Source organism: Lontra canadensis, unplaced genomic scaffold (assembly GCF_010015895.1).
Source record: "Lontra canadensis isolate GAN:19392208 unplaced genomic scaffold, GSC_riverotter_1.0 scaffold28, whole genome shotgun sequence".
NCBI classification, from domain to species: domain Eukaryota; kingdom Metazoa; phylum Chordata; class Mammalia; order Carnivora; family Mustelidae; genus Lontra; species Lontra canadensis.
This window is the reverse complement of record NW_022631022.1, coordinates 10,203,675-10,225,481: the sequence shown is the minus strand read 5'-3', so window position 1 is coordinate 10,225,481 and position 21,807 is coordinate 10,203,675. Positions and strand designations below refer to the sequence as shown.

At 43.0% G+C, this 21,807-nt stretch overlaps 1 protein-coding gene across 1 annotated transcript in view; it reads left to right on the top strand.

Annotated features, from left to right (window-relative positions):
• The first annotated feature begins 2,300 nt into the window (after positions 1 to 2,300).
• The window catches only part of AQP9 (aquaporin 9), a 47,772-nt gene continuing 28,265 nt past the window's right edge, over positions 2,301 to 21,807 (top strand). The window contains exon 1 of the mRNA XM_032864852.1: positions 2,301 to 2,729. Within this exon, the coding sequence (XP_032720743.1) occupies positions 2,619 to 2,729 (111 nt within the window). The 5' untranslated portion in view covers positions 2,301 to 2,618. The remainder of the gene's footprint in view (positions 2,730 to 21,807) is intronic.

Genomic DNA, 21,807 nt, shown 5'->3' with positions numbered 1-21,807 from the left:
TTCTTGGCTTCAATTATCATGTCTATGAGCACGCAGACCTCTCCTCTGACTCCAATATTGCATCCCTTCCTACGCACTGGCTTCTCTCCAAAGCACCAGAGAGCCCCTGAGGCTTGATCTGCCCATGCAGATGTCATGGTCTGCTGCAGCAGTCCTGGTCCTCTCTGGGTATTTTCTCTCCCAGTACTTAGCACCACCTTCCCCAGCAATCAACTTTGCTGAGTCCCTCTCCTCACCTTCCATAGCCAAACTTTCAAGTTCTTCCAATTTTAAGATATAAAGAACTCTTGAATTCTTCCATTTCTCTCCATTGTCAAAGCCACCAGTCCTGGAATTCCATAATATCCCCCAATAGGTGCAGTCCTGGAATTCTGTAATCTCCCCCAATAGGTCTACCAATGCTTGCTTTAGGCCCCCTTCAATCTCTGTTCCACCTCGCAGCCAGGATGATTTCTTTTTCTAACTCAAATTTGGTAGTGTCACGTTCTCGCTTGAACCACCGTGCAACTAATCATTGCTTTTAGCCGAATATGATTTATAGGCTCAGTATGTGCAGTCTGACTCCCACCCATGGCTCCGGGCTCATTTTGCACCAAGTTCCTTCACTGTCTCTGGGCGTCCAGCAGTAGGTTTCTTTTGTTCTTGGATAGGCATCATACCGTTCCCACCTCCACTCCCCAAGGCCATTGTACGTGCACTTCCTTCCCCACTTTATACAGTTAAACCCTACACTTCCTTCTGATTTCAGCACGGACATGACCTCCCCGGAGAAGCCATCAGAGATATCTGTTGAGGTGAAATCCCCCTCTTTTATTTGCTCATAGAAATGTGTCTTCCATCTTTATAGCGTACATCTCTGTTGCGATATCATATTCCTGCGTGTGTGATTTATTTCACTATACCTACTTCCCTCACTAGACTCCGAGTTCTGTAAAGGGCAAGAACAGTGTGTGCTTTGGTAAGTGCAGTGGTTGGCACATAAGTATGCCATAAATATTTGTTAGATGAGTGAATGAAGAGACCAAAGAACACCCTTGTGTGATGTTCGTTGTCATCACAGCCGTGAAGTCCTGTTCCTCTGGTCGGTCCACTGGGACTTGGGAATAGGGCAGTCATAAGTAATCCTTCTAGACAAAGGTATCCATGATAACTTAACCAAGAGTTAAAGCCGAAACGCTGCATTCTTGTCCTGGCTCTGCAATGGCATGCCCTCCGGCAAGCTCTAATTTCTTTAGGCCTCAACTCTATGTTTCACCTATAGATTGGGTATCTCCTATGTACTTAGGCTCTCAATAGCTGTTTTTTCTAGATCTCTCCTCCCTTTCTGCCTGCCAGCCTCCTCAGCTGGAAATGACTGTAGGCCTCCTGCAAAGGGAGGGGAAGGCCTGAAACAGAACTGGCTTCTCTGTGGGAGGACTGGGAGGAAGCACAGAGCATGGGTACTAATTTCATGAAACTGGCTTGGTATTCAGAAACAACTGCTGGATTCTCTTCAGACAAACTAGTTTTGAGAAGCAAGGCTGGAAAGTTGACATGGCAGAATGCTAGTCCTAAACAGCCTGTTGTCTGCAAGGATGGTAATTCATCACACTTAAATGATATAACCTAGAAGCCTTGTTTCAGTGTGTTTAATCCCTTTCTTATTTAACTGGGGTGTCTCTCTGATCTTCAAGCTGTGTGGTTTCAAGTTTATCTTCTATGTATTTTGCTTAAATAGTTCATGGAAAATGAAGGGGAACAACTTGGTTCTCAAACTGGAATCCTTCTTTAGAAGAAAGTCAACAAGTTGCTCTCTCCGTCATTCTGATTCTTGGATCCCGGTCTGTCCTCAGTAGATGAAACCCAGCTACAGTAATCAAGAAGGAGAGTCCTAAAGTCTTGCAATGTGAAACTTGCAGTGGTCACTTTGTATGTTAATTTCTCCATCTCTAGAATGGATACAATTGTTTTTATCCCCCCTTAGGGAGGGATCATTAAATCACTGAAATGATATTGGAAGAAAACAAGAGTGATTTTATCTTGCAGAACACCACATCTGTATTTTCTCCATATCCTCCAACGTGCATGAAAAGTTCCTTCAGAAGAGAATGTTTACACGGGATGTATGTATACCTGATTTGATAATCCCAAACTACTCCCCAACCACCCACCTCTGAACAGGGGAAAAAAAAATCAGAAGCCTGCAATTGTGTAACATGCAAATCTCTTCTGGACCAGAGCCCATCGCCGTGGTTTGGCAATACAACGAGCACAACATCTCTTTTCTCATCTCTTAAAAACAAAACAAAACAAAACAAAAACCAACAGAGAAAAAAAAAATACCTTGAGAATAAAGGTAATGATTAATCTATAAGGCACAAAAAGAATCGTTTTGGGGATTTCAGATTCTAACTTGCTAAGTCAGATAAACAGCCGTGGACAGGGGATGACAATTTCACCAGAAGAGGATTAAGTCACGGGCTCTAATTGGGACAGCGTTTGCACAGTCAGAGGACCTCACCAGACATCTCCAGGAACCTGTGAGCAGTTGTCAAAACTTCCATTTTCACGTGCGAGTGAAGTAGGGACCAGAAGAAGTGGGTACTGGTGGCGAGAGTGATCCTTGGAGAAACCTCACGATGCAGCCTGGGAAGGGAAGAAAGGGGAAAAGCTTCAAGCAAAGGCTGGTCTTGAAGAGCAGCTTAGCTAAAGAAACCATCTCTGAGTTCTTGGGCACCTTCATAATGATTGTAAGTATTTCCTGGATCTTGACCCAATTATGCCTCTCCTTCTCCGCAGCCGGTGGCGGATGTTTTGTTTTAAGTTTGTCACGAGAGTCATCTTTTCCAGGAAAGAGCACGTTACTTCCAGGCTTTTGGGCTATTTACTGGCCACAGGTTAGGTTTCCATTTACTCATTTCTTTTATTCACAAGAGTTGGTGGGTGTGGGAGAAGGGGAGTCAACTACTTTCTTCATTTCAGAGATTTACTCAGACTCTGAGCTGTTTTTGATAGAAAGTCAGCCATTAGAAATTTTTCTCGTTGATTAACTGATGTATACCTTGTTTGTTTCCCACAAACATTGAGGTGACTCAGTCCCTTGAAATAAGGATTGGCAGTCAATAAATATGAATGGCAAGAAACAACTCAGTAGTAGAAATGCTTGGCAAAGGACTGCGTTGTCAGATCACTTGACTTTTAGTCAGAAATTTCCCTAGATAGAAATATGTTTTCTGCAACCCTCCAGCTTTGGTTTCACGTGATTTTTCCCCCTCTGTTTACCTTAAGCCAATCCCTAAGGTCTTTAATGAGACAGATCTTTATATAAAGGAAGGACTGGTTCTAAGAACCATTCAAGGATCTTGGCCAGGAAATTGTGCAGCTATTAACAGAAGACTGGACAGTCTACTAAAGTGGCATGGGCTCTAGGCTTCCGTCCTACTGCACATCATAGTATTCTTTGGATGCTAAGTTTTTAGTTGGAGCCAGACCGTTTGTGAGCAAAAAAAGAAATGTTCAATTATTCTCATATGCAACAACTACCGACTTTAACTAGCTCTTTAAAAAAAAAAAAAAAAACCCTGCTCAAAGATTTCCTACTTCAGGTATTAATAATTTCATTTTTCTTGAAGTTTAGAGAGTTGTCCATAAATTTTGTACTTTAAAAGGTCTCTGGTAATGTACAGCATGGTGACTACAGTTAGTAACACTGTATTGTATATTTGAAAGTTCCTAAGAGGGGCTCCTGGGTGGCTCAGTCATTAAGCATCTGTCTTTAGCTCAGGTCATGATCCCAGAGTCCTGGGATTAAGCCCCGCATTGGGTTTTCTGCTCAACAGGAAGCCTGCTTCTCCCTCTCCCACTCCCCCTGCTTGTGTTCTTTCTTCTTGCTGTCTCTCTCTGTCAAATGATGAATAATCTTAAAAAAAAAAAAAAAAGAAAGTTCCTAAGAGAATAGGTCTTTAAAGGTTGTTATCAGGAGAAAGAAATGTGTAACTATGTGGTGATAAGGGTTAATTAGACTCACTGTGGTGATCATTTTGAAATATATACAACTATTGAATCATTGTGTTGTATACCTGAAGCTATTATAATGTTATATGTCAGCTATATCTAAAAAAAAAAAAAGTTCTTTGCTTGGTATAAATACATTATAATTTAGGGGATAAGCCTAAGAGCAAGAAACAAGTGTGAACTCAAACATTTGAACTCATGTAAATTGAGAGAGAGTCCTAAGTTTTCTGGTCTCTAAGATTCTCTTTTTACTGGATTCACTCAAGTATTTTCAAGGCATATGGACAACCCCTTCTTGACTACCCTCACTTACCTGAGTTAGGAATGTGGATAAAGTGAGTAGTTTGAAGGAAAAGAGAGAAAATAAAAGCCCATGATTCTTCTGATCTTACTCACTGCTTTCTGGAACATCACCCTCAGTGAGACAAGAATGCTGGGGTCATGTTACTTGACAATTTGGTCCCAGTGAGGAGAGTGGATTCAGCTCTTTAGTGACCTGAGGTACAGAGAAGTAAAGCAAATTCAGTTATAATCTGCAGGGCCCTGCAGAAAACACAGGAGGAAGTGAACTAAACACCCATTTTGCAATTTGAAAAAGCTAAAACCTCCTTTATTTCTTAATAAGAAGCTGTTTCTGGACCTGGGTGGCTCAGATAGTTAGCGTCTGAATTGGCTCAGGTCGTGATCTCTGAGAAGTTGTTTCGTAATTCTATCCCCTCTGTGTTGAGTAAATAAAAGTTGCTTTCAGCCGTTCACCATTCTACTCATATAAGTAATAGCATATCTTCTTCTAGTATTCAAGGTGGGAGCTAAAGAAATATCTTCATATTACATGTTGAAAATAAAACTTTATATCTTCTGGTGAAAGCAAATAATTGCCTAAATGTTTCATTTCCATCTACATTGTACATTTACTTTTTAAGGCAACCTCTGATGGAATCCATAATTGTGATTATAATCTTTTTATTGAGGCTTGAGGGGTATATAAACAAGGCATTTTTGCACAAACACAGTATTTTTTTTTAACCAATTAGTCCTCGTGGTTTTGCTCAACTATTAACCAAAGTCGTTGTTGGTATGCTTAGTATGCTTCTGTATAGTAAAAAGCTTTTCACGTTGATAATCCATGGGCAAAAGGGAACATAAAAATGGATATACGGGACACACCAGTACCTCAGATATGGTTTGCCCCCAGATGTTGGGAATCTGGTGCCATTTTCCCCCCTCCTCGCAAAACCTGCTCTTAGGAGAAGCATCTTAAACTCATTTACACCACGGCGCAAATGACCGATGAGGCCCACTTATCATTACCATTGAAGTCCATGAAAAATTCTCTGTAAACTACAACTAAAAACAGCAATGATTAAGTCATAAGCCGATGAACTAGCTCTAATTTGGGCTTGTAGTCATGGGATAAGTAGGCCTTTTTGCCTTTTCCGGGTTTGTAATGTATCTTCCCTGATACGTAGAAGAGGTTTTGAAGCCTTGAGCTGAAAAGGTAGGGAGAGAGCATGTATTAAGTACCTCCCATATGTTAGCTTTTTATATACATCTGTTTAACCTTACAATAGCTGCAGTAAGAAGGCTTTATTAACACTCATAAACAGTTGGAGAGATGAGGGTTCAAAGAGATGAAGCAACTGGGCCAAACCAGGAAAGCACTGAACTGGGATCCTTTCTAATTCTAGAGCCTACACTTCCCATCTACTGCTGGAATTCCTTCCCCAGTGTCCCTGATAGAGAGTAAATCCGACTCCCTCTACTTTAACATCTCCGTAGCTCGGAACTGTGCATGAGCTCTCCTTGGCTTGTGGGCATGTCAGTTTAGCTGATGGGCACCTGATAAGACCAGACCATGAGTTGTATCCCAAAGCTGTCTGAAGCAGAAAAGATGGCTCCATGGGAGCCAACAGGTATGAGGGGAAGGCAGAGCACAGGGGACTACTCAGTCCCCTGCTCATGGCTTGTGCCCTGGGGATTTCAAGCTGCACATTACACATCTACTCCATGGAAAGTTCCCGATGTAAGAAACATTCATTAAATGTTGGCTCCCTGTCCCAGTCGTCACGCCTTTTCTTCTTCCACTTGAGAGTTTTTGTAGCGTCTGAAAGAACTGCTCTGATTCCTTCCGGACATCTTGTAGGCTCCTTTCCCCCAACTGCCACAGAATTCTGCATGTACATGACTGGGACCCCCCCCAAAGGGGTGTTCAATTAAAATGTCTTTCAGGGGCTGTTATGTCCCAGAATCTCTAGTCATTCCTTGCAGTAGCTGTGTTCACTCCTCCCTATTCTATAGTGAAGTGACCTAGAGGAGGGATTCTCTGACACAGTGTTCGCCCTGCCGACGATGCTGAAGTGGACAAGCAGCCATATTTCCTCCCACGGCGGAACGGCGTCCTTCCGGGGCTGGATTTATGAGTGGGTAATTATCTACTTGGGTATTGAGAAAGGCTCTAAATTCTTGTCTCACTCTGTCAAGCTTGCACATTAGAGATCTAACTTTTGGCATCTTTAAGAATGAAAAAAATGTAAATACTTGCTATAGCCTTGATCTGTGCCCCGAAGGGAGACAGGATGAGCAGAGACCCGGGACATAGGATATGCAGGGCATCGGGGAATGGGCAGCGCAGGAGAGAGGGCGGAAGTGGGGTGGACGGTACATGAGGGATATCAGACCCCACAGTGTTTTCCGAATCTGCTCTTGCCTTCCTCCATGACTACATGACCAAAATCCCCACCTTGCCAGAGTCACTGAGTTTGTCATTCTGTCTTGAAGAGATCTCAGATACGCTGACGATAGAAATTCTGTGGCTTTAAAATTATTATTACAAAGCGTGCTCAGATCTTGGGGTGTGTGTAGAGCAGATTAGAGAGCTTTTGAAATAAAAGAATATATGATTAGCATTTACAGTAAAATAGGAAAATTCTTAAAATAACCTAGTTCTTGGGGCGCCTGGGTGGCTCAGTGGGTTAAGTCTCTGCCTACCGCTCAGGTCATGATCTCAGAGTCCTGGGATTGAGCCCCACCTCAGGCCCTCTGCCCAGTGGAGAGCCTGTTTCTCCTCGCCCCCTGCCTGCCTCTCTGCCTACTTGTGATCTCTGTCAAATAAATAAATAAAAATCTATATAACAAATAAGCTAGTTCTCAAAACAAGTGCTTTGCAGGGCATAATTCTGCACATTTTGGACTGCTAAGAATTTAGAATCCCCAGGTGCTAGTAGGACAGCTCTGAGATAGATGCTGCTTGCCCTTCTTAATTGATGGGGAAGCTGAGGCACGGGCCGATGCCATCTTATGTCCTTTAAATCAGTGTGGAGCCCAGGTGCCCTGCCGTAAACATGCACTTGCCCTTGGTTTGCACTGTGCATTCTTCCAAGAGGCATAGAATGCTCTCTCATATATATTCTTTCTTTTTTTAGTTTCAGTATCGTTAACATACAGTGTTATATACAGGTGCACCACACAGCGATTCAACTATTCTGTATACTCCTCAGTGCTCATCACAGCAAGTGTGCTCGTAGTCCCCATCACCTACTTCATCCATCCCCCCACCTGCCATCCTTCTGGTAACAACCATCAGTCTAGAGTTAAGAGTCTGTTTTTTGGTTTGTCTCTTTTTTTTTTCTTTGTCTGTTTTGTTTCTTAAATTCCGCATATGAGCGACATCATGTAGTGTTTGTCTTTCTCTGACTGACTTCGCCTAGCATTATAGTCTCTAGATCCATCCACGTTGTTGCAAATCTCATATAGATTCTTGTTTATTTTTATATTTATATCTTTCCTGGAAGGTGGGGTGGGGGAAGAAAGAGAGATCAACTCCATTTTGCCAGGTGGAGAAACAGGTGCGACATAATTAAGAGGTTCCCCCAAGGTCACCCAGCTTGTGAATGCAAGAGCTTGGCTTGATATTTGATGTTAGTTATTCCTGATGTGCCATTGCTTAGTGGGAATTAACTCCTTTCCTGGGAAAGCCCAAGAGAACCTTACTAATTTTATAGTGTAAAATACCTTAGACAGTGAAGGCACCAAAAGACGGTTATATGGAACAGACATGATCAGGGCAGGGAAACGTTATAGAAGACCTGTTAGCATAGAGTTTATGGGCCACTTCAGTACCTACGAACACATCCAAACCTCTTGTCACATGGGGGTTCTGAGGTGGTTCAGTTATATCTTCATGTCCCCCATGAACACATTGACCGTGCATTACACTGTGTTCCTTCTAGTGCTTCTATTTCCTGGGTTCTCCTTGAGACCACCCTGTGGCTCAGAGCAAAGGACCGACAGGCCGATGGTCATAAAGAGACACCGTAACTCCTCTCTCTTGCTTTCTGACTCAGCAGTCCTTGCCCTTCCTCTGATTCCTCCTTGCTTTGTCTGGCTCATTGCTTTGCAGAGACCTGCCCCACTCCAAGCCGGGATGTCCAGGATGAGGGTCTCACTGAGCTCGAGCTGTCAGTCTTCCCACAGCTGATAGGACAGAAGCCTCTGCTGTCAGCAGTGCCTGGCAGACTCTGGCCACAAATGGCATGTCTGTGGGAGCAGTGGGAGAATCTCTGTCCTCAGGCTCTCATGCACTGCCTTTGAAATGAAGTGGCGTCTGTCGTCCCACCCTTGTGTCTTTCAGATGAGGTAACGGGGACCCACATGCTCACAGAAATCTTTCAAGTGCTTTTCCCACCACAGGAGGACATCAGAGAGAACTTGACAGTCGGTCCTAGCTGATTCCTATGATTTACTTATGATTTATGTTTGGCTCTCAGCTTCTCAGCGATTTATACCTCTGTTGTGGGGTGGGGGACATTCTGTTACTTTAAGACAGTGCCCTCTTCTAACTATGAACATGAGGAAGAGCTGAACATGGCAGGATCTGTGTGGATTCCTGCCCTGTGCCTTCAGCTGGCGTGAGGGTGTGAGAAGACCCAGAGCAGGAGATGCCTTCCTTTCAAGTATGGCAATGTGATGAGGAAAGAAGACAAGGAAAGGGGCTAACATTTATTGAGCATACACTATACCCAGACACTCTTTAATTTTTTTTTTAAAGATTTTATTAATTTATTTGACACAGAGAGAGAGAGAAATCACATGAAGGCAGAGAAGGAGGGGGAAGCAGGCTCCCCGCTAAGCAGAGAGCCTGACGCGGAGCTCGATCCCAAGACTGCGAGATCATGACCCGAGCCAAAGGCAGAGGCTTAACCCACTGAGCCACTCGGGCACCCCTTTTTCTTTTCTTTTAAAGATTTTATTTGACACTCTTTAATTCTGGAAAGATCCATGAGGTAAAGGAGTTGTTCTTTTTTTACAGATGAGGAAATGAAGGCTTAGTACTATCAAGCCCCTTCCCACAGACAAGTGTGCGGTGGAGCAGGGATTAGAGTCAAATCCCGGCTTTTCCTTCACCATGCTCGAATTATTCTCACATAGGCTTTTGAGCTTTTACTACTGTTGCCTGGAAGAATATATGCTACAGTTTTGGATGTTTTAAAAATGTACAAATGTGCATTCTTGAGTTAACAAAGTTTAAAGTGAGTCAACATCTCTTTCCTTCTGATCAACAGGAAAACTTTTCAAATTCCTGACCGTAATCAACCATTCCATCTCACACGTCATTATTGCCTGACATTTTAATTCTACCCTCATTATTTTTATTATTGGTGTTTTTAATAGAGATCACTTACTTAAATTTGCTATCATTTATCGGTTTATTTGCTAATTACTCCTATATACATGCACCTCTTTTAGGTGCAGTTTCCTTCTTTGTGCAGTAAGAAAGCTTTCTTTGGGAAATTTTGAGGAAGCGTGTATGAGGGATAAACTTTCTCAGTCTTTGTCTGAGTTTGTCTTTATTTCGCTCTCAAGTTTCAATGATTGGCTGATAAATTTTAGGTTGATGATTGGTTTTGCTTGGCATTTTCCGGGTGTCATCCCAGTGTCTCTTGTTGCTGTTGACAAGTCTGTTGCTTGTCTAATTGTTGTTCTTCATCTGAATTCCTCTGATTACTACTAAGAGTTCCTTTATGTAGCACACACACACACACACACACACACACACAGAAATTTTCCGCCATAAAGCAAGGATGAGATCTTGCCTTTTTTAACAACAGGGGCAGACCTAGAAGTTATTATCCTAAGTGAAATAAGTCAGACTGAGAAAGACAAATACCATATAATTTCACTCAAATGTGGAATCTAAAAAAACATAATGAATGAATGAATAAATAAAAACCAGAATCAGACCTACAAATACAGAGGACAAACTGATGGATGCCAGAGGGAAGGAGAGGGGACAGACAAAACGCATGAAGGGGAGAGGGAGATACAGGCTTCCAGTTATGGAATGAATAAGTCATGGGAACAAAAGGTACAGCATATATGGGAACATAGTCAATGGTACTGTAATAGTGTTGTTGTGTTGTTGTGCTGTGACACATGGAAGCCACCCTTGTGGTGATAATAGCATAACCTATAGAGAAGCTGAATCACTACATCATATACCTGAAACTAGTGTAACATTGCACGTCAGCTATACGGAAATTTTAAAAACAACAATAACAAAAAGAGTTTCTCTTTCTTTTCCCCTGAAATTTCACTACAATATGACTAAGAGTTATTCACTACAATTAAACTAAGGTTTATTTGTAGTGCTCAGGATTCATCATTTATCAGAACTTAAAGATTCATAATTTTTACCAATTCTGGAAAATTCTCCACTGCATTACTTTGCCTTTCCCCAGTCTGTTTTCTCCTTTTAGAACTTCTATTATGTATGCAAATATGCCCAACTCTCTCACTTTTTTTCTTTATGTCTTTAACCATTCTCTCATTTCTGTACCTCTTAATCTCTCCATGATGAATTTTATGATTTTATTTAATTTTATTTTTCCTCAGTGTTCCAAAATTCATTGTTTATGCACCTCATTCATGTTTTCATTTCAAAGAAGTTCTGTTTGGTTCCTTTTAAAGATTGCTTTTCTTTTCTTCTGAGTTTGTTCCCTTTGTCTCTTTAACTCACTAAAGTCTAATGTATTTATGGTATTTTATGAATGTTCTGTCATCTCAAGTTTTGAGGGAGCTAATAATCCTCTTTATCTTATCTACTCTCATGGACAAAGGATCATTTCCTTTAGTGTGTTGTAAATTTGTATTGGAAACTCTTCAGGAAGGTTTGTTCTTTTCTCTGGGAATTCTATATGGCCTGAGCTGTGGGGTCATTCTTCGATAGCGGTTTGCATTTGCTTCTGCTATGTTGCCCAGGTGTATCACCTACCAGATACGATTAGTGTGAAGTGGAAACCTGGAAAAGGAAGACTGATGTGTATACTCCGTTGAAGAGAACTTTCTCCCCAAAATGGCTCTCCACGCCCTTCCCCCCACGTGGGATGTGTGACCATGAATGATTAGAAAATCCCATGCTTTCTCCAAATGAAGCAGGTTCTTTTCAAGTCCTTAGAACCTGAGTCAGGATCAGCTGAAGGAGGACTTTCCTATAGACTTCCCCTGATCAGCAGTGAACATGAAGGGCCAGACTAGCCCGGAAAATTTCAGAGTTCCAAAGGACTTGGGGAGAAAAGTCCATTCTGGGTCACTGATCTGAAGATTACAGATATACCTAAAGCCAAACACTTCTGCCAAACAGAACTCTGCTTTTGATCTCTGAGTTTGAATTTTGGCTCAGAAAACTTGCCGCTTTCATTGACTTTCTATGAGGAAGTACTTTTGTTTTCTACTTTCCAGAATGGGTTTGGCTGGTTTTGCTTTAGTGACAGAGCCCGTTGCAACATGTTCCCATTACTTGACAAGAAAGGAGAAACATAGACACGAGAGCAGAAGTTGCCTCCTCTTCCCTCATCAGGCTTGTGACGAAGACACCTCATAGAGTGAGGGACCATGAGGGAGAGAATCCTCATAAAAGTGAGGTAACTGATAGAGCTGAGCAAAATGCTGAAACAGCCCCAAAATGAAGGCTGCTCTGGAAAACAGTATGGATATTCCTTGAAAAATTAAAAAATTAAAAATATCCAGACTGTTTTCCAGAGTGGCTGCACTAGCTTCCATTCCCACCAACAGTGCACAAAGGTTCCTATTTCTCCACATCCTCACCAATACTTGTTATTTCTTGTGTTTTTGATTTTAGCCATTCTGAAAGGTGTAAGGTGATATCTCATTGTAGTTTGGATTTTTACTTCCCTACTGATGAATGATGTTGAGCATGTTTTCACGTGTCTGTTGGCCATCTGTATATCTTCTTTGGAGAAAAATTAAAATGACACAAAGAAGATTTGCATGGCACCTGCACAAATCCCTTTTTTTGAGGAGTATCTCATGGAACTGATGATCTGTGGAACATACTTTGGGAATTGCAGGGCCTGGAATGAATCTAAGAAACTAATCAGCCCCAGAATTCTTCTGTCTTCAGGGATCTTCCAGACTGAAAGTGACCCAAGGTGTACTTACCATTGTTAGACCACTCTGAATAAAGGGAGAGCTGTCTTGAGCAACCCTCCAACCACATTCAGCATAATCAGACCATGGTTATCTTAATATGAACACTCAGACCTTAATAAATAAATGCTTAATTAGTTCCTTATTCAGGCCCTGGCATCATGACCAAGTTCTCGTCCAAGCTAGCATTATTTGGATGAGTTGAGGGATGTGAATGCCTGATGTAGGTCAGACAAGGAGAGCATTGTTCTTTTTTTAGCTTGTGAGAAATAATGGTGTTTAATCACCTTATATTTCTGAGGCCCAATTTTGTTCTTGGTACTCTTTTCTACTCAGAGAGCTCTGAGGTTGGCCATCTGCCCATTCACCTGGTTCTCAAGTCTCAGATTCCTCGGTTTTTATGAGCCTGCCCTAATATCATCTCTTCTCAAGTACAGCTGGTTCTCGAGTGGTGATTGATCTTATCCTGATATTATCAGGCTACGTGCCACCAAATGATTTTTAACCAGAATGTCCAGGTTTCAGTCTTGGGTTTTTTCTTTCTTTCTTTCTTTTTTTGTGTGTGACTATTTTGTTATGACTGAGAAAATTTTATTTTCCAATTGGAAAACTAACTGACTGAAAAGCCGCACATAAATATACATTCTGGGAACAAGCAGACCCACAGAAACAGTAGCAATTGTCAGAAGAGGAACACAGAACCAGGAATCCGAAAACCTGGCTCCGGGTTCAGATTCTGCCACTTACTAGCCGTATGAATTCTGTCAAATTGTCCAGTCTTCCACTTTTTAAGTCTTTATTTTCATTCCAGTTAGTTAACATACAGGGCAATATGAGTTCCAGGTGTATAATATAGTGAATCAATACGTCCGTGCAATACTAGGTGTTCATCACGAACGCACTCCTTAATCCCCCTCACCTATGTCACCCATGCCCCCGCCCCCACCACACCACCTTGCCGCTGGGGACCATCAGTTTGTTCTCTAGAGTCGAGTCTGTTTCTGGGTTGCCTCTTTACTGTCTTCCACTTTTGAAATTCAGGTTAAATGTCGGCAGGTAATGTGCTTGACAGTGCGGTATACATGCTATAAAGGTGTGTTTATTCCCCTATCCAGTGCTCAGAATTATGTGTAGTCACACCTGGGCCCCACCGCTGACTACCCGTGTGAGGGTGGGAAATTCTCTTAACCCATCTAAAAACTTCATTCCCTTATTTGTGAAATGGAGGAAGTAAGAGGACCTGACTCACAGGGTTGTTGTGAGGACCAATGGGCTAATGAATGGAAAGTGCTTAGCTCATAAAAAACACGCAATAAACATGAGTTGTTGTTGTGACTATGATCCTTCTGTGTTTCAATGGATACAGTCACATAAACTGAGAAGATCTATGACAGGCAGGGTGTGGGACTTCTGGTAACATATACATACAGCATGGGCTGGAGGACCAAGGTTTGCAGAGAATATACTGGCAGATGGGCATTTGTTCTCCTTCCTCTCCAGTTACCAAAAAAAAAAAAAAAAAAAAAAAAGTTAGGAGGTGGGGAACTGCTGGCAAAGCCCTAAAGTGACTCCTGCCTCAAGAATGGGCATCAGGGGGCGCCTGGGTGGCTCAGTGGGTTAAGCCTCTGCCTTAGGCTCAGGTCATGATCTCAGGGTCCTGGGTCGGGCTCTCTGCTCAGCGGGGAGCCTGCTTCCTCCTCTTTCTCTCTCTCTCTCTGTCTGCCTCTCTGCCTACGTGTGATCTCTCTCTGTCAAATAAATAAATAAAATCTTAAAAAAAAAAAAAGAATGGGCACTGGGTTTTTGGTCTCCCTATCATAGCCATTTTAGATAAAGTCATGCCTGCAGTCAGTCCTTTATTTGAAGGTCCCCACAGATTCTCCCTCCAGGAACTAAGCCACTAAGAGGCTGTGCTACCTCTCATCCCAGAGATGTTATCATCATGCCATCTGTGGGACCAAAAATTCACTGGCACTAGAAGCTCAATGGGTTCCTCCTCCCAGGACTTTGGATGGGGGTGAGTAGCCCCAAAGCTTATTGAGATGAGGCAGGTCACATATATGAGTGAAGGGGACATGGTGGGTTTAAGGAGGAAAGGGACCATGTATGTGCTCTCTTGGGACGCTTCTGCCTCCCGGGCTCTCTCCACTGTGGCCAACTAGGAAAGGGGTGGGTTTTTATCAGATTTTCAAGTTTTCAAAAATGGCCAGAAATCAAAAGTTCTATGGAATTTTTCCCTTTTTATTACTCTATTTATCTTTATTATTTCTATTTATAGTTATTAATTATTTTATTATTTATTTATTATATTATTTATCCTTATTTATCTCTTTTTATTACAGTTTTACTGGCAACAATTCCTAAAATTGAAAAAGAAAAAAAAAAAAAGGCACCACCACGTAGGCCAAACAAACAGATCTCTGAGTCAATCCCACTCACAGGCTGTCTTCAGCCTTGGACCACCAGTTTGTGACTCCGCTGTAAAATGTCCTTAACCAAATTCTACAAAGTCAAAATATTCTCACCAGAAAAGGGCAAATGGAGAGATTGTGAAGGTCTCAGCCTTCTGTTCAATATCATCTGCTTACAAGAGGCCTGGCTATGAGAAACCTAATTCCTGCACATGAGATTGTTGGCCTTTCTTTTCCTGTCCTAACACCTGGCAAAACTGATTGAGGCAATCGTGTGAAAACCATTTTTTAAAAGATATTATTTATTTATTTGAGAGACAGAGAGAGAGCACAAGCAGGGAGAGGGGCAGAGGGAGAAGCAGTCTCCCCGTTGAGCAGGGAGCCCGACCACCTGAGCCAAAGGCAAACACTTAACTGACTGAGCCACCCCGCCACCACGTGAAAACCACTTTTCTTTCAGGCAATACCAGAAGAGAAATCTTGATCTTATGTAATTCTAATCAGGTTTCTCATTAGGCCAATCTGTCATGTGCATATATTAATATATCTCAGATTTAACAGTATTATGTCTGATGATTCAATAATTTGGGGTACTAATCAAATGATTCAAGAATTTGGGGAGACTTAAATGTCAAAATAACCATCCCCTAGGTCCCCTCCCCCTTGTTCTGCGAATGCTGGGCCCAGCAGGTGTAGCTCAGAGGGCAGACCCTGCAGCTGATCAGTTAGGAGGCACGTTTGACTGCATGGAACATTCATTCTTTCAGAACGTTTGGGGATGAATCAGGGATAAGTAATTGCTATAAAACTAAGTAAACAGGGGCGCCTGGGTGGCTCAGTGGGTTAAAGCCTCTGCCTTCAGCTCAGGTCATGATCCCAGGGTCCTGGGATCGAGCCTCGCATCAGGCTCTCCGCTCAGCAGGGAGCCTGCTTCCCTTCCTCTCTCTCTGCCTGCCTCTCTGCCTACTTGTGATCTCTGTCTGTCAAGTAAATAAATAAAATCTTTAAAAAAAAAAAAAAAACTAAGTAAACAAAAAGTAAGACAATGAATACAAAATGGTATAATGAGGGAAATAAAATCCTAATATGATACATGTTCTAGCTGTGAACTACATCTGTATAACCATAATGACGGCAAATACAAAATACTGATTTGACAAAAAACTGATACAACTAAGTTGAGAAGAGAGGGATGGGATGTATGGTTGCCTAGAAAACATAATAAAATTTCAGAAATGGGAAGTCACTAGATGACTTCCAAAATGTTGAAAATCATAATTAGTAATAGAAATGTGTTGTATAGAAATATCAAAGTTTAAAGAGAAAGAAAGAAACTAAAAACTTTAAAGCATTTCTTCTGAGCCGTGGAGAAGGGAAACAGAAATGCAAGTTTCAGAAGGCTGGGACAGACAACTGCTGACTTTCTTATATGTCACGGAGTAGCACCTGATTTTTTAGAATTATGTGCACATATTCCTTTAGTAAGAATTAAATTACATTTTTAGAAGAAAAAAAACCATCTCCTACTTAATAAGGCAAAATTACAAAACCACATCTTCATGTACACTTTCCCTAGGCGTAAATCCTTAAGGCATTTTTTAAATAACAAGACTACAGTTTTAAATAACAGTACCATCCTTCATCCATACTTTTCTTACCAGTTCTCAGCTATCTTACCTTTCCTATCGTCTGTGAGCTCCCAGAGGACCCGTGTCTGGTTGGTTGGTTGGTTTGTTTGTTTGGCCTCCCTGCTACCACCATGCATCATGCATGTCACTGAGAATTTTCGAATGCACCTATATATGGAGGAAGAAATGAAGAGAGGAAGGAATGGCTGAACAAATGCCAAATTCCAGTTAGGACTACTTGCAGAATCGAGGATCTTAATTTCCTCCAATTTCGCTTTTTGAAAGACAGACTTATAAAGCATAATCTGGACAAACTGCTTATTTGGCTCAGGAACGGTTGAGGGCAGTCTAGTTTAAGTGAAGAAACACAACCTTTGGACCCAAATGTTAATTTTAGGTTCCAAAAAGATCTTTTCACTAGCTGCCTGTCCTCCGGCAAATTATTTAATCTCTTTGTCCCAAGGTTTCTTTGGATGAAAATAGTAGAGTTTTCCTCCCCCTCAGATTACGATGGGGACTAAAAGAGTATTTGTAATGTGTGCGTGGGTAAACAAATCAGTTTCTTTAAACACAAAAGAAAGCAGTTTATTTAAAACACAAATGTTGCCCCAGCTATACTCTTTTAACGTTGACTTCGGTCTGGTGAACATTTAGTTAAATGACAAATTTTCTACTGTAGGATAATTTTTATTTAAAATATATTGCTTACCTGTTTCCAAGAAGACAGGCAGCAACATACAAGGTCAACAGCCGTACATGACTCACATTCTTGGGTCCCATTGTTGCCGCCCACGTGACTCACAGCAACCATGCCCCAGACTGGCACTACCGGATTAAAGGATACTAATTTCCTAGAAAAGTTTTCAGGAGAATGGTAATAAATAAATACTAGCCAGGTGAGGTTGGAAGCTACTGGGCCATTTTATTATCAGTGGCCACTTGGGTCAATTCTTTGGCTCTTTCTTTTTTTTCTTTTTAAAGGTTTTAGTTATTTATTTGATACAGAGAGAGAGATCACAGTAGGCAGAGAGGCAGGCAGAGAGAGAGGAGGAAGCAGGCTCCCCGCCAAGCAGAGAGCCCGATGTGGGGCTCGATCCCAGGACCCTGAGATCATGACCTGAGCCGAAGGCAGAGGCTTAACCCACTGAGCCACCCAGGTGCCCCACTTCTTTGGCTTTTAAAGGGGCAGGTGGGAGTGGAGGAAGTGCTTGGCTTCTCAAGTCTTGGTGTTGAGAACAGATATGAGTGCTATTAAGTCTGGAGAGCCCGGCTAGTACCACGAGAAATGTCTGTGGCTCGTGGGTGTGGTTCATCTGCGCACAAAGGCCCGCCCCACCATTATCTCAGCCCACTCACTTCCCGTGCCAGCCAGTTTGGCCAGCGTTAGGGGCATGAGCGTGCCTGCTGGCTGCTGACCACAAAGCTGGGAGACACGACGAGAAAAGGAGCGAGCCACAGAGAACAAGAGAAGGAGAAAAGGGTTTGATGGGTTTTCTGGTCTAGTATTCTCCTGGTGAGTGCTTAGTCATCTAGCAGAAGCTGTCTGTGCGGGCAGGAGCTAGAAAGCAAGCCAATGGTACTCAGTGAAAATTGGTTTTGTGTAAACCGAAAAGCTGCTCTTAATCACTGGCCTGTCTCATCGCCCTCTGAGAAAGGAGGCAAATGGGGCTGAAGAGGAGGTCTCCCTAGGTCACTGGAGGCTTTGGTGAAACAGCCCAAGTGTTGGGTATATTTTGGAACCAGAGGGACCAGGTTTTTTCACCAGAAAAGCAACTTGCCCTAGCACAAAAACCCAGGACTACAAGAAGATTCCCCAATGAGCTTCATGCTCAGTCTGTTTTCCTCAGACTGACGCATCTGGTTTACAGTGAGGGTGGGGTAGATGGGTACCGGATGGCTATTTGGCTCTCCAGGTCCTTTGGCACTCCCAGCCAGCCCTTCACCTGCGGTGTGCAGGTGGGAAAGCTGGTGCCCCAACCCTGCCTTCCCTGGGACCTCACTGGTCTCTCCGGATGTGGCCATGCATTCTTGGGGGTGTTGGTTTCTACCAGTGACCTTTCACTCCATCCATTGTGCAATGGTTAAAAGCGCAGGCCTCTGAATAAGACAGACCTGGGATCCAACCCAGGTTCTGTCTCCTGTGTTTTTACTATGCAAACCTGGAGAACTTGCTTGGCCTCTCCTGGCCTTCATTTGCTCATCCGTAAAGTGGAGATAGTAATCCTGTCCTCCTCTCCCAGGGTGAGCAGATGTTGGCAGGGATGAAGTGGTACAGGTATCTGGGTCTGGGCACAGAGAGTGTACCTGGTGTTTGTACTTCTTTGCTCATACTGCCCTAAACAGATGAGGACAGACACTAAACATTTCACGCGGCCTTAGCTCCAAAGTCCATGACAATACTGGCCCAGAAGCCCTTTCAACTGTTCTCTCATTATCCATTAATACTGAAAGCTCTGAACTACAGAAGGTAGATACAAGACATGTTACCCTTTCCTTCTTTGGACAATGTTTGATGAGAACAGAGAATCGCAGGCCCCCTGCAATAATCAAAGGGTCCCCTGGTGATCGCTGGCCTCACATCGCATGCACCTGCAAACATTTTCTAAAGAATCCTTGGCCTTTATTAACTACTGCTTTCCCGAAAGGGCTCAGTTTGTTTATACTGACTGAACAGACACTTGTTCAGTGTCTATTATACACTGTATCCGTGTTAGGAACATCTTAGTTTGTACTTTTTTTTTTTTTTAAGATTTTATTTATTTATTCAACAGAGAGAGAAAACACGAACAGGGAACAGCAGATGGAGAGAGAGAAGCAGGCGCTCCCAGCTGAGCAGGCAGTCCAGGGCTCGATCCCAGGAACCTGGGATCATGACTTGAGCCAAAAGCAGACACTCAACTGGTTGAGCCACCCAGGCGCTCCTTAGTTTGGACTTCAAACAAGGTACTAGATAGGCAAGAGATTTGAGAACGGTCAAATGAAATAAAATCTGTGTAGTTATGATTTGTTTGTGATAATCACTTTACCTCTTTAGGTTTTACATTGTGTCCAGTAATCAGCTTGTCATAGGGATCATGGCTCCACTGGGAACTTCCCAGAAGCCCAGCTGAGATTTCCTAGAAATTACACCTACCACTTCTCACAACCTATCCCCTGTTTCTAGTGAAAAGACATTTACAGTGGTGCCTCGGTGGCTCAGTGGGTTAAGCCTCTGCCTTTGGCTCAGGTCATTATCCCAGGGTCCTGGGATCGAGCCCCACATCGGGCTCTCTGCTCAGCAGGGTGTCTGCTTCCTCCTCTCTCTCTGCCTGCCTCTCTACCTACTTGTGATCTCTGTCTGCCAAATAAATAAATAAAACCTTAAAAAAAAAGACATTTACATAGGGACCCCCCGCCCCCAGCTTATGTTTTAGTATATCTGATATACATATTTTAGTATGCTCCATCAGATATTGTTTGAGCATGGCATATGGAGACGCATGAGCTGCTGTGGTGGACATCACAGTCTTGTTGGGGTGGCTCGAGGCGAGGTGGACTGTCACAAAATGTCATTGTAAAGACATAGTAGATGAAGCAGAGGAGTCCTCTGAGGGCTTGAGCTGTCAAAGGAAAGCCCCACAGAAAAGACAAGATTTTAGCTCCGTGTCAAGAGTACATGGAGTTTGGTTGTGGAAAAGGACAGACAGAGAAGGGACATTCTGCCAGAAAGGAGAGCATGAGCCAGTGTGCAGGGTGGGAATGAGTGTCATGAGCTCAAAGGACTCGCAGCAACAGGGATGCCAGCCTGGCTGATGCAGATTTATGCTGGAGAATACTGGGCATGCAGTGGATGAGGTCGAAAGGCAAGACCCTGGAGAGCCCTGAGTACCAGGGGAGTGTTGTGCTGCCATTTCCCACCTAACAGGGGGTAGTGGGGGAGGGTGCTAAGTCATGCTCCATCCGGCAGGGTCACTGAGTGGGGAGACACTGGGGGTAGGGACGCTGGTTGGGGGCTGCAGAAGAAGCCTCCAAAGATTTGGGAATGACTGACTATAGGTGGCCAAGGGAGAGAAGAGGAAGGAATACCAAATGATTCCAGAATGTTTGGCCTGGGTGATTGAGAATGACTAGCCACCAGTCGGCCTTTTGTAGGAATTCTGCCTTTCAAATGTCCTTCTTGCTTTCCCACTGAAATTCTTTCTCCCGTTCCTGCTGTGTGCGGCACCTGAGGAGAGTGACAGTATTTACCCTCTCCTCTTTTCTAGTGTGGCTTTCCCACCCAAAGCACTAAAATCTCACCAACTACAAAGGGACCCAGAGGAATCACAAGTAAGCAAAGCAACACGAAGCTCTTGTCAGCTTCCCACTTCCCCTCTTCTGCAAAGTTTGATCCTGTGACTAGGAATGAAACAGCAACTATTTCTAGCATCTGTCACAGATGTGGTTTTCTCCCTATTCTTATCGCCAGTCAGTGAGTCAGCGGTTAAGTTCACGGGTCCCTTTGTTTTAACTTATTCACCCTATATTGGGGGTTTCCTTTTGAGTTTATCCTAAGAGCAACAATATTCTGCACTTTCCGTTGCCCTTTGTGGTTTAAAAAGTGCTTTCATTATTGTTCTCCGTTTGAACCTTTACCAAACTATCCTACGAAACAAGCCTGGCTGGTATCATTATTATGCTTTAATCGATGATCAAGCTGACACTGAGAAGTGTCATTTACACAGACATACTGTCATACCTGGAAATAGCACCTGGAATCTGGTTATTTAGTTCCCTTAGTTCAATATACTAGGTGCTGTGCAGAGACAAAGATGTTTCATACGGGATCTTGAGTACTTGATAAAATTGGGAAAACCCGGCAGAGATCCGTAAGCAGTTAAAGTACATCCTGTGCATGAGTGTCCCACTAGATGGCAACAGAAGCAATGAGCAGAAGGTACAGGCTGACTTACCCAGTCCTAATGCAATGCACAAATACAGGAGGATTGTGTCCATGTCTGGGCTCTGTGTTTTATTTTGTTTTGATTTTTAAGATTTTATTTGGCAGAGAGAGATCACAAGTAGGCAGAGAGGCAGGCAGAGAGAGAGAGGGAAGCAGGCTCCCCGCTGAGCAGAGAGCCCAATGCGGGACCTGAGCCTAGGACCCTGAGATAAGACCTGAGCCCAAAGGCAGAGGCTTAACCCACTGAGCCACCCAGGCGCCCCTGGGCTCTGTGTTTTAAGAGAGATGCTGACACAATCAGACAACAAAAAGAAATTAAAGGCATCCAAATCGGCAAAGAAGAAGTCAAACTATCACTCTTCGCAGATGATATGATACTATATGTGGAAAACCCAAAAGACTCCACTCC